Source organism: Canis lupus, chromosome 23 (assembly GCF_011100685.1).
Source record: "Canis lupus familiaris isolate Mischka breed German Shepherd chromosome 23, alternate assembly UU_Cfam_GSD_1.0, whole genome shotgun sequence".
Classification (NCBI taxonomy): domain Eukaryota; kingdom Metazoa; phylum Chordata; class Mammalia; order Carnivora; family Canidae; genus Canis; species Canis lupus.
In genome coordinates, this window is record NC_049244.1 from 32995682 (window position 1) to 33011236 (window position 15555).

The 15555-nt window shown below is 37.9% G+C and overlaps 1 protein-coding gene across 4 annotated transcripts in view; it reads left to right on the top strand.

The window, feature by feature from the left end:
* The window catches only part of PPP2R3A (protein phosphatase 2 regulatory subunit B''alpha), a 190975-nt gene that overhangs the window by 34792 nt on the left and 140628 nt on the right, over nucleotides 1–15555 (top strand). For 3 of the 4 annotated variants that reach the window (XM_038570952.1, XM_038570953.1, XM_038570955.1), the window contains one exon: nucleotides 11141–13572. In XM_038570952.1, coding sequence (XP_038426880.1) covers nucleotides 11581–13572 — 1992 coding nt within the window. In that variant the 5' untranslated portion in view covers nucleotides 11141–11580. Of the gene's footprint in view, nucleotides 1–3830; nucleotides 3948–11140; nucleotides 13573–15555 lie in introns of all 4 variants that reach the window. The other variant, XM_038570954.1, reaches the window with a different exon arrangement.

Consider the following 15555-nt stretch of genomic DNA (forward strand, 5'->3'; position numbering starts at 1 on the left):
CTTTGAAGAAATATCTATTTATGTCTTCTGCCCGTTTCTTGACTGGATTATTTGTTCTTTGAGTATTAACAAATGGAAATTTAGATTCAATGAAATTTCAATCAGAATCCCAACAGGTTTTCTTTGTGAAGATTGGCTAGTTGATTGCAAAACTGACATGGTAGTGCAAAGGACGTAGAGTAGCCAAAACAATTCTGAGAAAGAAAAAAATTGGAGGATTTACATTTACTACAGTTGACCCTAGAAGAGCATTTGGAGTAGGGGCACCAACACACCACATAGTCGAAAATCTGAGTGTAACTTTTACTCTTCAGAACTTAACTATTAATAGCAAAGAGCCAATAGATATCACTTTTTACTGCAGTATGCAATTTACTTGAGAGAGGAACTACTCTCATGGAGAAGATTAGCATCACGTGGTATTTCAAGTGGATACGTGTAACACTTGAACTCATTGCAATAGCATCAGGAGGTGACTACAAAATTCTTACAGTAGTATAGTATGTACTATAGTTAATTTTATAGTTATGATTTAATACCGCATGTTTACATTTGTTATATTTCTCTTGACTGGGAATTGCATCACTATGGTTTGTGTAAGTTTTGCTAAATTGTAATGTTTTATAATTTATTTGTGTATGTTTTATAGTAGTAAATGATAAAGTATGTATGTATATTTTACTTTATGTATGTATGTATATTTTATGCGTTCATGACACACCTTTTCCTTAGTTTTTTTGGTATTTCTAGGCTACATGGTTCATCATTGAGGGTTTTCAAATTGTCACAAATCACCAAAATTTTTCCATTATATTTTTTGGAAAATATCTGCAGGGGCACCTGGGTGGCTCAGTTGGTTAAGTGTCCAATTCTTGATTTTGACTCAGGTCAGGATCTCAGGTTGTGGGATTGAGCCCTGTGTGTCAGGCTTTGTGCTCAGTGGAGAGTTTGCTGGATATTCTCTTTCCCTCTCTCCCTCATTCACGTATGTGCACGCTCTCTCTCTGCCTCTCTCTGTCTCTCTGAATAAATAAAAATAAAATCTGTTAAAATATATCTGCATATTAAACGGACCCACATAGATCAAACCCATGTTGTTTAAGGGTCAAAGGTATTTTAAGACTTACCATAAAATACAGTAATTAAGCCAGAATGGTAGTGGTGTATATAAAGAGTATGGAATCCAGAAATAAACCCATATATATGGTTATTTGTTTTTCAACAAAGGCTCCAACATGTTTTTCAACAAAGGCTCCAACAAAGGCTCCAACATGGTGCTGAGTGATCTTCAAATTCAGCCTATTAGCTACAGAAGAAAAATATGATTCATTAGATTATTAAAAATTAGGCTTATTAAAAATTTAAAAGTAATAGGAATAAGACCTCCCAGTTTTAAAGCTACTGCCAAGAAAATGGAAGGAAACTCAAAGACCAGGAGGTAATATTTATAGCTAAAATACACAAATGAACTTTTTAGAACTCAGTAATCAAAGACAACCTGAAAGAGTTGAGTAAACACTTCATAAAAGATCTGTATCAATTGTTAAAAAGCATATGAAAAATGCTCAATATCATTAGTCATCAGGGAAATCCAAATTAAATCCACAGTGAGATACCACTTCATACTCACTAAAATGGGTAAAAGTAAAGTAACTGACAAGTATCCAAAAGAATATAGAGCCACTACAGCTCTCAGGTGATGGGAATGTGAAATGGTAGAGCCACTTTGGGAAACAATTCTGCATGTTTTTATAAAATTAAACATACACTTGCCATGACTCAGTAATTCCATTATTAATTATACAGAAAAAAAATGAATATATATCCACAGAGATTTTTTTTTTTAAGATTTTATTTATTCATGAGAGACACAGAGAATAAGGCAGAGACACAAGCAGAGGGAGAAGCAGGCTCTGCACAAGGAGAGCCCCATGTGGGACTCGATCCTGGACCCCAGGATCATGCCCTGAGCCAAAGGCAGGCTCTCAATCACTGAGCCACTCTGGCGTCCCTCCACAGAGATTTTTACTTGAATGTTTATAGTCACTTTAATTCGTAATAGCCCAAACCAGAAATGACTCAAATATCCATCAACTGGTGAACAGAGAAGATAAATTTTGATACATTCATATAGTAAAATACCTACTGAGCAGTAAAAAGGAATATACAACTAATACATGCAATAACATGGATGAATCTCAAAGCCATTGTGCTCAGTGAGAGAAACCAAACTCAAAAGTATGTATATTGTATGATTACATTCATATGAAGATCTAGAACTGGCAAAACTAAATAGTGATGGGAATCAGATCAGTGGTTGTCAGATACTGCAGATTAGGGGAATTGACTGGGAAAGAGCACAGGGATAGTTTTAGGGTGTTGTAAATGTTCTGCCTTTTTTAGGGCAGAAGTTACATGGTTCTTAAATCTCACTGAGTTGTACACTTAATATGTACATTTTTACTATATGTAACTTACACATCAATAAAGTTGATGTAAATCTTTTTTTCTTGAGATTCATGTATGTATTAGAGCATGCACTTTTGCATGCATGCACTCAAGTGGGGTGGGGAATGGCGGGTAGGGCTGAGAGAGAGCAACAGACTCCCTGCTGAGTGGTGAGCCTGACTCCAGGCTCAATACCAGGATCCTGAGATCATGACCTGAGCTGAAATCAAGAGTCAGTCACTTAACCAGTGGAGCCACCAGGCACCCAAATAAAGTTGATTTAAAATAAAAGTGAGGACACCTGGGTGGCTCAGTCAGTTAAGCATCTGCCTTCCACTGGGGTCATGATCCCAGGGTCCTGGGATCCAGGCTCCCTGCTCAGCAACGAGTTTGCTTCTCCCTCTCCCGCTGCCCCACCATGCCCCCATCCCCACTCATGCTCGTGCACTCACTCTTTCTCATTAATAAATAAAATCTTTAAAATAAAAATGAGGTTCTAAAAAGCTGACAGGAAGCTCTCCGTTTAAAAAAATAAATTTTTTAAAAAAGGAAGCTCTCCGTTTATAGGTAGCATTTGTCAATTAGTGAGGATCATGTGGTTAGATGGGATTTCTAATCTCTAGTAAAGGATTCTTTAATCCACATTGGGGGATGGGAGCTAGAGGTAATCAGCCTGGTTTTTAGTTACCTGGACCTGGGCTGGGGAAAGTGGGCTTATTCAGAATGTAGACTTTTACTCAAATTTCAGTCCTTTACCACCCTTCTATCTGCCTCTGAGTTTGATGCTTTTCTGGTTCAATTTTTTTTCACCAGCAAGTAAACTTCCTCTCTTCAGCACAGTGAAGGAGGGATGATTTTCTGAGTTTGTCGAGTGCAAGTAGAGAGGTCTACTCCTTTGAAGACTTTCAAATAATCTCCCTGTATTCAGTCCCCTGTCCTAGCCCATTTCCAAACGTAGGCCTTTTGGGGGGCTATGTAGGATGAATTGGTTTGCTTGCCATTAGTATGCCTTCCTCCTCTATTTTAATAAGTCATTTTTCATTCCTGTTTCTGTTTTCTATCTTTATATATAGTGATTTAGGGTTACAGGTGTCTCTTAGGTTCTTGGAATATGGAGTTTAGATTCCTATTTTTATTCTTAATGTGTGGAGGATATCTTAAAACTGTGAACTCCATCCTGTACATTTTTAACTTCAGCAATATCAAACTCTTACAATTCTCCAAACACACAAGCCCTTGCCATATCTTTGTGCCCTTGTAGAATTCTTTTTTGCTTATAAGGTATAGTTTAATCTCTTCTTCTTCACTTGGTAAGGCTCTTATCTTTCAAAATCCATTTGTCTCTCCCCTAACTTTTCTTGTCTGCTGTTTTTGTACCTTAGTTTCACAAATCCACTTCATCAGAAATGGCCATATAGCAGTTTTCTATGGAGGACTACCTGGAGCCACTGGAAAATACTTGTTAGACTAATTGTAAGCTGCTCAAAGTGAAAGAAATAGTAAGTGCTGAATGAACTCTGAAGTTTTATATGAACCATTTAGGCAGTTTTTAGGGATGAAAGAACCAGGAGAGACAAAAGACCTGGGAGGTGGGCAAGCAGGTGGAATAAATGTAAATATGCAGAATAATTAACTGTAATTTCCTGAGAAATCTATTATATTCTGCTCTTTACTTCTAACACAACAGATGTTTAGACTGAAAAATTGTACTACATATTTCATCAAATCAAAGATAGTGAGGGACGCCTGGGTGGCTCAGTCAGTTAAGCATCTGCCTTTGGCTCAGGTCATGATCCCGGGGTCCTGGGATTGTACCCCACAATCCCCAGGCACTCACTCAGTGGAGAGTCTGCTTCTCCCTCTCCCTCTGACCCTACTACCTGCTCATTCTCTCCCTCTCTCTGAAATGAATTAAAAAAAAAAAAATGGTGACAGGGCAGCCCAGGTGGCTCAGCGGTTTAGCGCCGCCTTCAGCCCAGGGCACCATCATGGAGACCTGGGATTGAGTCCCACGTCAGGCTCCCTGCATCGCGCCTGCTTCTCCCTCTGCCTCTGCCTCTCTCTCTCTCTCTCTCTGTGTATTCTCATGAATAAATAAACAAATAAATCTTTAAAAAAAAATGGTGAGATACTCATGTGCCAGTAAGACAGAAAAAATTCAAACTATGATTCGATTTTCTTATCATTTAACACTTTTTAAAAAACTTATTAAAGGAGTTCTTTTATTTTTTTTTTTATGAGACACAGACACACACACACAGAGGCAGAGACACAGGCAGAGGGAGAAGCAGGCTCTGTGCAGGGAGCCTGATGGTGGGACTTGATCCTGGAATTGCAGGATTATGCCCCGGGCTGAAGGTGGGCGCTAAACCACTGAGCCACCCAGGAATCCCCAAGGGAGTTCTTTTAGAACTTAATGTTGACAGCTATTTTTAATCACTCTTGTGCATGCATTGTGTTTGGGACTATTCCATATTTTGGGATTTCTTTGAAATTCCACTTGGTAAGGTTATCAGTGACCGTCATGTTAGCAAATCCAATGGGTACTCTCTGTTTTGCCTTCACCTCTTAGCAGTATCCAATACTAGTGACCTCCATTTTGAGTCTCTCCTTCAGCCTCTGTGAAACTGCTTTCTCCTTGTTTCCGTGTTACCTTTTTGGCTCTTCCTTCTTAGGTTCCCTCTAAGAATTCTGTTCCAGAAATGCCAGTGAGCCCAGCTCTGTCCTCAGGCTAGAGCTCTTCTCGTTTTGTGCACTCACCTTAAGTAACCTCAGGGCTGCATCGCCTACCCAGTTCTTTCTGCCCACCTCCAGGTGTTTGTATTCACATTTGATCCAGTCATCATCACTTGCATATTCCACAGGTATCTCTTCAAATAACACATCCAGAATAACACTCTGTTTTGTATGACCACCTCCCTTAAAACAAAAAAAAGTCTGTGTTGAGAGTACCAACAGTAGTCCCCCAGAACCCAAGCCTGAAACCCAAGATTCCTCCCTCTCACTCTCTTCTGTTCTGTGATTTCTTCCTCTTTGACTCTCTAATCAGTGCCCTCCTCTTTGTTAACCACTGCCACCTACTTGGTTTTGGTTCTCACCATTTCTTGCATAGATTATAACAGTAGTCTCCTAATTAACTTCCATACCTCTACTCAGCTGCTGGAATGATCTTTCTAAAATGTAAATTTCATCCTGTTACTCCCTAGCCTAAAAGGTCTTTGTTTTACCTATAATTTTCAGAATTAAGTCCAGGCTCCTAATTTCGCACACAAGCAAGTCCATGGTCTAGTTCCTGCTGCTCTCTTGGTTTCCTCTCCTTTTGCTTTCTACGCCCCCCAGTGAAATCAGCTGAAACTGCTTATAGTTCTGAACTCACCTGTACCATGTTAGGCCTCTGAGTCTTCACCTATGTGTTCCCCTCTGCCTAGAGTATTCTTCCCTTCCTTCTGTCTAATTTTCATTGGTCCTTCAAACCTGGGTACATACTTCCGTACTTCGGGAAGTCTTTTCTAACTCTTTGGTCTCATTTGGATGCTCTCTTTCAAAATGGGCCAAGGGTATGAAGAAAGCCTTCACAAATGAAAACAAAATGTCTATGAAGTAAATAAACATGTTTAGGCACAATTTAAAATAATGCACTTCCTTTTTTTCATCTTTCAAATTAGCAAAGATTTAAAGAGTGGTATCACTCAAGGAGAAAATGGAGAAATGGGTCTGATCCCATCCTGATGTTGGAAGTAGAAATTTGTCATTTTTCTGGAGGAAAGACTGACCTTATATATCAAAGAACCCTTAAAATGTGTATGCAGGGGGATCCCTGGGTTGCTCAGCAATTTAACGCCTGCCTTTGGCTCAGAGCGTGATCCTGGCATCCCGGGATCGAATCCCATGTCATGCTCCCTGCATGGGGCCTGCTTCTCTCTCTGTGTCTCTGCCTCTCTCTGTGTGTCTCATGAATAAGATAAACTCTTTAAAAAATAAAAATAAAAAATGTGTATGCATACATATACACACTCCTTTTGACTCAGCATTCTACTACTTGAAACATATCCTAAGAAAATAACTAGACATCTGTGTAATATGTATAAGAATGTTTATCATTGTTTATTGTAAAAAAACATAGTGAATAACCTGTGTAGCAGTGGTAGGTGGCTGAATTATTTTATCCGTATGGTAAAATATTGTATGTTCATTAAAATGATCTAGATCTGAGCACCTGGGTGTCACAGTCAGTTAAGTGTCCAACTCTTGGTTTTGGCTCAGATTGTGAACTCATGGTGGTGAGATCAAGCCCTGGTCAGGCTCTGCGCTCAGCATGGAGCATGCTTCAGGTTCTCTCCCCCCTCTTCCTCTGCCCCTCCCACTCCTGTGTGCTTATGGTCTCTCTCTCTCAAATAAATCTAAAATATAAATGATCTAGATCTCTCCTGACATGGAATTATATTCAAGAGATATTTATTGCTAGTTTGAAGTAAATTTTAAAATACATAGTATGCTTAAACTTTTGTAAAAAAATATATACATTTATAAATTTTCATAAGAAAATGTCAGGATACATATCCATAAAAATATTAACTGGTTATTTCTGAATGATGATACGGATAATTAAAATGTTTTTTACTTAAGAACATTTTCTAACTTTTCTGAAAAGAATGTATATTAATTGTTAAGAACAAATGAGGAAAAATAGAAGCTCCACCCTAGTGCTCCTGATTCCCACTGTGCTTGCTTCTCTCATTGCCCTCAAATAGTAGGTACACTCGGGGCCATAATAATGAATTATTATGGGCCTGGTTCAGAGCAGAAATTGTTTGATGAGTGAATTTTACCAATAACAGCTAACAGTGATTGAGCCTTTCTTGTGTTTTAAGCATTTGACATGTTCACTTAATTCTCATGAAATGAGTAGTGTTATTATCTATGTTTTACAGGTGAAACAGGCTGACAGAGTTAACCAACTTATGTAAGGCCACACAGCTGTAAGTGTCAGGGTAGGGATTCAAACCCATGTAGCCTGCCTTATCTTAGAAACACAAGATAGCATGGGGGTTCTGAATTAGATAGATTATGATCTATCTCTGATTGAGACTAGTTGGATTAGATTCCATGTCTAGGATTCCAGAACAACTGGGCATCAGTTAATCATGGTCTAAATTAAAAAGGCAGAATTTGACACTCACAGTTCTGAACCAAATGCCAGGGAAGTAACCTTGGTCTCTTTGGCATGTTTATAAAAAACTCAAATCATGGGCAGCCCAGGTGGCTCATTCTCCTCGAAGGGAGCCTAATGTGGAACTCCATCCCGGATCGTGGGATCACACCCTGAGCCAAAGGCAGATACTCAACCATTGAGCCACCCAGGCATCCCATTGATATAAGATGTTATCTTTGGAGGAAACTAGGGGAAGAGTACACAGATGGTCTCTGTACTAGTTTTACAACTTCTATGTGCATCTAAAATAATTCCAAAATTAAATTTTTAAAATAAAATTAAAATTCAGCTTTTCAGTTGCACTAGCCACAGTTAAAGTGCTCAGTAGCCCCATGTGGCTAATGGCAGCCATATCAGAACACACATAGAATATTTCCATCAACACAGAATGTTTTATAGGTCAGCCCTGACCTGGTCTAAAAGCATATGTCTGACTTTGGCCAATGTTCTCTCTTCCATAAGTATTTCAAATTCTAGTATCATATGAATACTTGTATTTTTTGTCATGTTACCTTATAAATTAGTTGTTTTGGTTATATCCAAGCTTAGAGAATTCCTTTATAATTTCTCAAATTTCAGAGAAATAAAATAGTCTTTGTTAAAAAAAGTCTTTATGTTAATTTAGGAGTTTATCACGTTTTCATATGTGTCTGAATATTTAAATTTTCTAACACTCATGTATTTTGCCTTTGCACCAGTTTTATCACCTCTATTAACAACTGGATTAGGATATAGTCCTAATATCCCTCACATAGTTATACTCATGTACTTTCTTAGAAATATCCTTTATTTTTCTTTCCTTCTATCCTTACCCAAAAGCTCTTCCAAATTTTGGATTTCTGAAAAGGTGTATAGTTTTTCATGTTTGGTGTTCTTTCTTCCTTGTCTCTCGTGCATCTTTTGGAAAGGTAATTCTTTCTATTGCCATGTTCTAGTATTTTGTCCCATAACAACTAATTCCTCTTTGGCTTCTTTGCATTTTCAGTTCCAAATTACTGGGCACTTCCTTTAGTATGAAACTTCTTTCTGCTTCAGTTTTATCCTTAGTGAGATCTAGTTTTATAGTCTTATATGAGCCACCATCTGAGATTTGAAGGCGAGGAAGTAGAGCATGACACAGTAGCTCCAGATCCATTCATGTAGCAACAAAGTTAGGACACTGAAGGACAAGAACAATAGGGAGTGACCCACCTGAGGAAAACCACAAAGAGAGAAATACAGGAATATTGGAATTAAGATTTACTATTTTCCTGGGTAGAAAATCTGAATATTATAATGATATCAGTGCTTCAAAATAATTCCTAAGTGTGTTGCAATTGGAATAAAATCCCAATAAAATTTTTCTTAAAACTTGACTATTCAAAAATTCATCTGGAAGACCATCAAAGAACATTTGGAGTATAAAAAAGAATAATAATTAGGGATATGGGAAGCAAAACCAGATAGTAAAACTTAATAAGGCAACAGTAATTGCAATAGTGTAGAACTGACATAAAAACAGAGTAGTCATTGGATACAGAGGGCCAGGAAATGTACTCCAAAATAAGAATTCAACAAAAGAAAGGGTACTTCATGAAATAATTATATCTGTAGTCACTAAGTCTCTAATACCTAAGTGAGCAAAGGACATGAAGAGACGATTTGCCAGAGAATAATTATAACAAGCAAAAAACAGTTTTCTAGGATTGAAGAAATGAAAATGAAAACAATAAAGTTCTCTCATTAAGGGGATAAAGATTTTTTTTTAAGATTTTATTTATTTATTCATGAGAGACACAGAGAGAGAGAGAGAGAGAGAGCGAGAAAGGCGCAGAGACACAGGCAGAGAAAGAAGCAGGCTCCATGCAGGGAGCCCGACTGGGACTCGCCCTGGGCCAAAGGTGGCACTAAACTGCTGAGCCCCCTGGGCTGCCTGGGGATAAAGATTTTTATTTTAAAATCTCACTGCCATCGAAATTTAGTGAAATTGATGCTCTCCTCTCGTTTCAGTCATCATCTGAAGGATCCTTTCATTGCTTTACTGCATCATTCTTGATTTGGTAATATCACACATCTATCCTTCAACAAATCCTATTGGCTTTAAACTTCTCCACTATTACACTATATCCTGGTCCAAGCCCCCAGGTCTTCTTGCCTGATTTATTGCAATAGCCCCTAATTTTCTTCCCTGCTTTTTATCTTGCTCCTTCATAGTCTCCTCTGAACACAGCAGCCAGAATTACCAATTTAAAATGTAAGTCTGATCATCATGTCATTCCCCTGCTCCGTAGCCATCAGTTGTTCCCCAGCTCATGCAGCAGATCCTGCATGTTTTAGACTTCTACCTTTTCTTTCTGACCTTACTTCCCACACTATCCCACTTGCTTTGTCTGTTCTAATCACTGTAGCCTCCTCAAGCATACTCCCACCTCAGGGCCTTTGCACTTATGGTTATTATGCCCGAGATGATTTTGCCCAAAATACCTCCACAGCCTGTTCCTTTTCTTCTTTCAAGTCTCTGCTCATATATCAGTAAGATCTTCCCTGACTACCCTTTATAACACAGCCCCTCTCATTCTTTCTGAATCCCTGCCCTGTTTGACTTTTCTAGAGCTCATGTCACCATCTAAGTTAAATGTTTACATGCATCTTGTTTTTCATTTTACAACCAGATTATCAGCTCCATAAGAACAGGGACTATATTTTATTCACTGCTGTATCCTTATCACTTAACAAGTGCCTGGCACAAGTAGGCACTCATTTATTGAGTAGATTGATTGAACCTTTTTAGAAAGCAACTACAATATGGTTTAAAAGCTTGTTTTGTTTTGTTTTGTTTTTTTAAAGAGGATGATTAAATTCTATCCACTTGGTGACGAGAGCTCTGCATGTGGTAATATCTGAGAGGATAGGATCAAGGGCAGTAAATAAAGGTTGTTTCTCTCTCTTAGGTAGTAAGAAAAAATATGATGGGAGAATAATCTCCAAGTACAGAGGAAGTGTAGAATCAAGAACAAGTATTATGTGTTGGCAATCTTTGAGATTAGGATGATGAGATATAAGCAAAAGTTTAGTGCAGAACAGTCGCACAAAATAAGGTTGTAGGTGGATGGGAATGGATGTTGAAAGTCTTGAAAATAAGTCAAAAGAGGTAGGATGCATGATGGAGATCAGTAGTATGAATTCTTGAACTCTGAGGGATTAAAAAACCTGTCTGAATCTAAGCTTTTTGATGTCATGAAAGATGGCAAGGAGGGCAGGATAAGAAATACCAACAGGGAGGCAGTTGTAACAAGGCAAAGTGGAGGTAGTAAATACTCCATCCAGGTAGTAAGGAATGTGGGGCTTGATGAAATAAAGACATGAAGCAAAGATATGCGGTAATGTGGCAAAGAATACGGCTTGGTGTCTAACTGCATGTGGGATGCAAAAGAGGAAATAAAAGGTTTCCTCAGGATTAAGAAATCATATTTTAAAAATTGTTTTCTTTTTTCATTACAGGTTTCATTCACAAAACAATGGATCATTTAATTCTTTGGCGGATTCAGTTATCACAGTACTTCTATACTACCAACTAGGATTTATGGCAATAAATTAATGACAATAAATTTCTGCATCATAGAATTGCTGGAGGACTGAAAGAGGATTTTATATTATAAAAACACTACAGTATCATGATATTACTAAATAAAACTAAAGAGGACAATTATTAAATTATTAGACTTCCTAATTCAAGCAGACATGTGCAGTAGCTACTGTATCCCGACAGTTACCAAACCTCAAATTTAGATGGTTTTTCTTTGGGGGAAGGGTCATTATATTTGCAAGAAACCACTGAACATTGCCATCAAGTATATTTTCAGCTGAGTGTAAGTTAGGAGAATTTACTTGAAATAAGTTCTAGAAAATTCCGACTCACATCACTGAGTGGATTCGATATTATGGCAGCAACTTACAGACTTGTGGTCAGTACTGTGAACCACTACAGCAGTGTGGTGATAGACAGGCGTTTTGAGCAAGCTATACATTATTGCACTGGAACCTGTCATACCTTTACACATGGAGTTGATTGCATTGTGGTACATCATAGTGTTTGTGCAGACCTCTTGCACATCCCTGTGTCTCAGTTTAAAGATGCAGATCTGGACTCTATGTTTCTACCCCATGAGAATGGGTTTTCTTCAGCTGAGGGTGACTATCACCAGCAGGCCCTCGCAGGCATTCCCAGGGTCAAGAAAGGATCTACCTTTCAGAACACCTGTAACTTAAAGGACATTGCAGGAGAAGCGATCAGTTTTGCCAGCGGGAAAATAAAAGAATTTTCCTTTGAAAAGCTCAAAAACTCTAACCATGCAGCTTACAAAAAGGGAAGAAAAGTTAAGTCTGACTCATTTAATAGGAGGTCAGTTGATTTTGACTTGCTCTGTGGCCATTATAACAATGATGGGAACTCTCCATCCTTTGGTTTACTCCGGAGTTCCTCAGTTGAGGAAAAATCTTTGTCCCATAGAAACTCACTTGATACAAACCTAACTTCAGTGCTTCTTCACAACTTCTCTGAAGAAGACCTGGTTACTCAGATTTTGGAAAAACATAAGATAGATAATTTTTCTTCTGGAACAGACATAAAGATGTGCTTGGACATCTTGCTGAAATGCTCTGAGGATTTGAAAAAATGTACAGATATCATAAAACAATGCATAAAGAAGAAGTCAGGGAGTAGCATCAACGAAGGAAATGGCAATGATGCAATTTCTAGTTCTGATACTGTCTATGTGAATGTAATGACTAGGTTAGCATCCTATCTGAAAAAGCTACCATTTGAATTCATGCAGCCTGGGAATAATGAGGCTATAGATTTAACAGAACTGGTCAGCAATATACCCAGTTTACAACTGACTCCCTTTTCCCCAGTATTTGGCACTGAACAGCCCCCTAAATATGAAGATGTTGTCCAGCTCTCAGCCCCTGACTCTGGACAGTTTCAAACTATAGCACTGCAAGATGACAAACACAGTTCTAGGAAAACAGACGCAGTAAAATCCATTCCAAACAACTCTACAAATCCCTTATATAACTCTGAGATAAATGATCCCAGAACTATAAAAGATGCCCAGCTTCAATCACAGTCATTAACCATGAACTCTTTAGAAAATGTTTCTTCTAGTGACCTAATGGAAACCCTTTATATTGAAGAAGAGTCAGATGGAAAGAAAGCATTGGATAAAGGACAAAGGACAGAGAATGGACCCGGTCAGGATTTGTTAAAGGTAAATGAAGATAGAGCAGAATTTTCAGACCGTGGTACTCCTCTTAAAAAATATCCTGCCTCAGTGCAAAATGAAAGTGATAAGATATTTGAGAAATCAGTTAACCTACCTGAGGAAGATCTTAAATTAAAAGCTCCTAAAGTTGAAGAGAGAGACCACAGAGATTTTATGAATCCTAATAGTCAGGAAGAGATAGATAAGTTGTTAATGGATCTGGAATCATTTTCACAGAAAATGGAGACCTCTCTAAGAGAGCCACTTGCCAAAGGTAAAAGCTCTAACTCCTTAAATAGTCATAATCCATTGACTGGTCAGCTTCCTATAGATCTTGAGCCTAAATCTAAAGTCTCTTCACCCACCGAAAAAGTCTCCCCTTCCTGTCTAACAAGGATTATTGAAACCAATGGACACAAAATAGAAGAAGAGGATCGAGTCCTCTTACTGCGAATTCTAGAAAGCATTGAAGACTTTGCTCAAGAACTAGTTGAGTGCAAATCAGGCAGAGGGAGCCTGTCACAAGAGAAGGAAATGATGCAGATTCTACAGGAAACCTTGACAACTTCCTCCCAGGCCAATTTATCAGTCTGTAGAAGTCCTGTTGGTGATAAAGCCAAAGATACTACTTCAGTGGTTTTGATTCAGCAGACTCCAGAGGTGATCAAGGTAAGACCCAACAATCTTGAGTCCTGAGAAATATCTAAAGAAATGATTTAATGTGTGCAAAACTTATAAACAAAAACTATTTGTTAGCTATTTTATGTTCTTCTAAAGTTCCTGCCCTGGATTAGGTATGATTTCATTCAGTTCAGTGAAAAAACTAAAAAATAAGGGCTTTTGAGTCAGGCTGACTGATTTCCACTGCCCTCTTCACATGTTTCATCTTATTCCTAGCTCTGTGACCAGAGGAAAGTTACTTAGCCTTAATATCCTCATCTATATAATGGAAATATTAAGGATCAAGGATCAACTTATGTGGAATGCAAGCAAGTTGCCTTACACAAACTAGGCATTTAATATTAGCCTCATCCTCCCCAGTCAACCAGTAGACCAGTCATTAATACATACATGTGTAGACTGTAAGGTGCAGTGTAGGATACAAAAAAAGGACATGATTTTTCAAAGACCTTAAAATCTAGTTAGGGAAACAAAACATACCAGAAACAGTTCATAAACATGTAGGCCCTTCTCTGAAGGTATTGTTAGTGCAATAGGGTCTTCACAGAAGGTAAAGACTAGAGTGTATGAAATTTTCTTCTTCATGCAAGTAGAAAAAAATATCAATCTGGGGTCATAGGATAGTAGTATTTTCAAAAGGCTATGAATCTATTCTTCTACTGATAGTATTGCTTTAACAAAAATCCCAGAAAGGCAGTTATCTTCCCACTTGTGTATATGTCTTAGCACAACAGTTATTTCTTGTTCATTTTATATGTCTTACATGAGCTGGTGATAAGCTCCACTCCACCTCACTCAGGGCCCCAAGGTAATAGATGCTTCGTGTTCCTGCAGCTGCCCCATTGCTCCATCTGGAATATATGGCTTGTGAGTTCACTGAGGAAGGGGACAAAAGCGATGTTGCCTTATTCCCACATGTAACGCACTTCCCTTCTACTCACAGTCCAGTGATTCCAGCCCAAAAGCTACGAAGCATATAGAATATACTTGGTGAGCACTATCTCCATCACATGAGTGATGTACCATACATGTATGAATTCAAACATAAAACCGACTAACAAAACAAGTTGTAAAATGATATAAATTATTTAGAGATATGTACATTGGACAAAAAGCAAAAAGAGAAATACCTGGATATACAAAATACAATATTCAGAATGATGATTAATCCCTGGGGAAAGAAGAGAGGTGGAACTGAGGATGTACAAAGGACCTTAGTAGTGTTAGTAATTTCATAATCTAGTGGTTGATCATAAGTATTTTTTCATATTATTTTTATGTCTTTCTGTATATCTTTAATGTAGTAAATTTTTTAAAAATTGGATATTAGGATGGCATATATGTGGCCAAGCTAAAAAGTAAATTAATGTTAATTTTAACATTCCCATTTATATTTTCACTTAAGTAGGAAAAAAAGATATATTGTGATCAGATGAGTAAATTTTTAAAAGATTTTATTTATTTATTTGAGAGAAAAATATAGAGCATGAGTGGTGGGGAGAGGCAGAGGGAGAAGCAGACTCCCCACGGAGCAGGGAGCTCTACATAGGGCTCAATCCTAGGACCCTGAAATCATCACCTGAGCCAAAGGCAGATGCTTAATTAACTGAACCACCCAGGTACACCATGAATAATTTTTATGTCATATTCATTTTGTGGCTGTTTTGCCCACATTTTTAGTTACCAGAGACAAGCACTTAAGTTTAAAAATATATATACTGAAGGTTATAAAATGATGATTTGGATCTAAATATTCTCAAACATTCACTGAGCATTTATGTGAAATTTCTGTGAGTCTCCTTATTCACTGATTCACAATTGGTAATATCTTTAGTTAACTTGGACAATACTGAGGGTAAGAAACTGGAAATTAGTTACCAAAATAAGAAAAAAATGCTTTCACGCACACAGCCAATACTGACATGCTTAATATTTTTTAAGAAAATATCTATACAGGGGATCCCTGGGTGG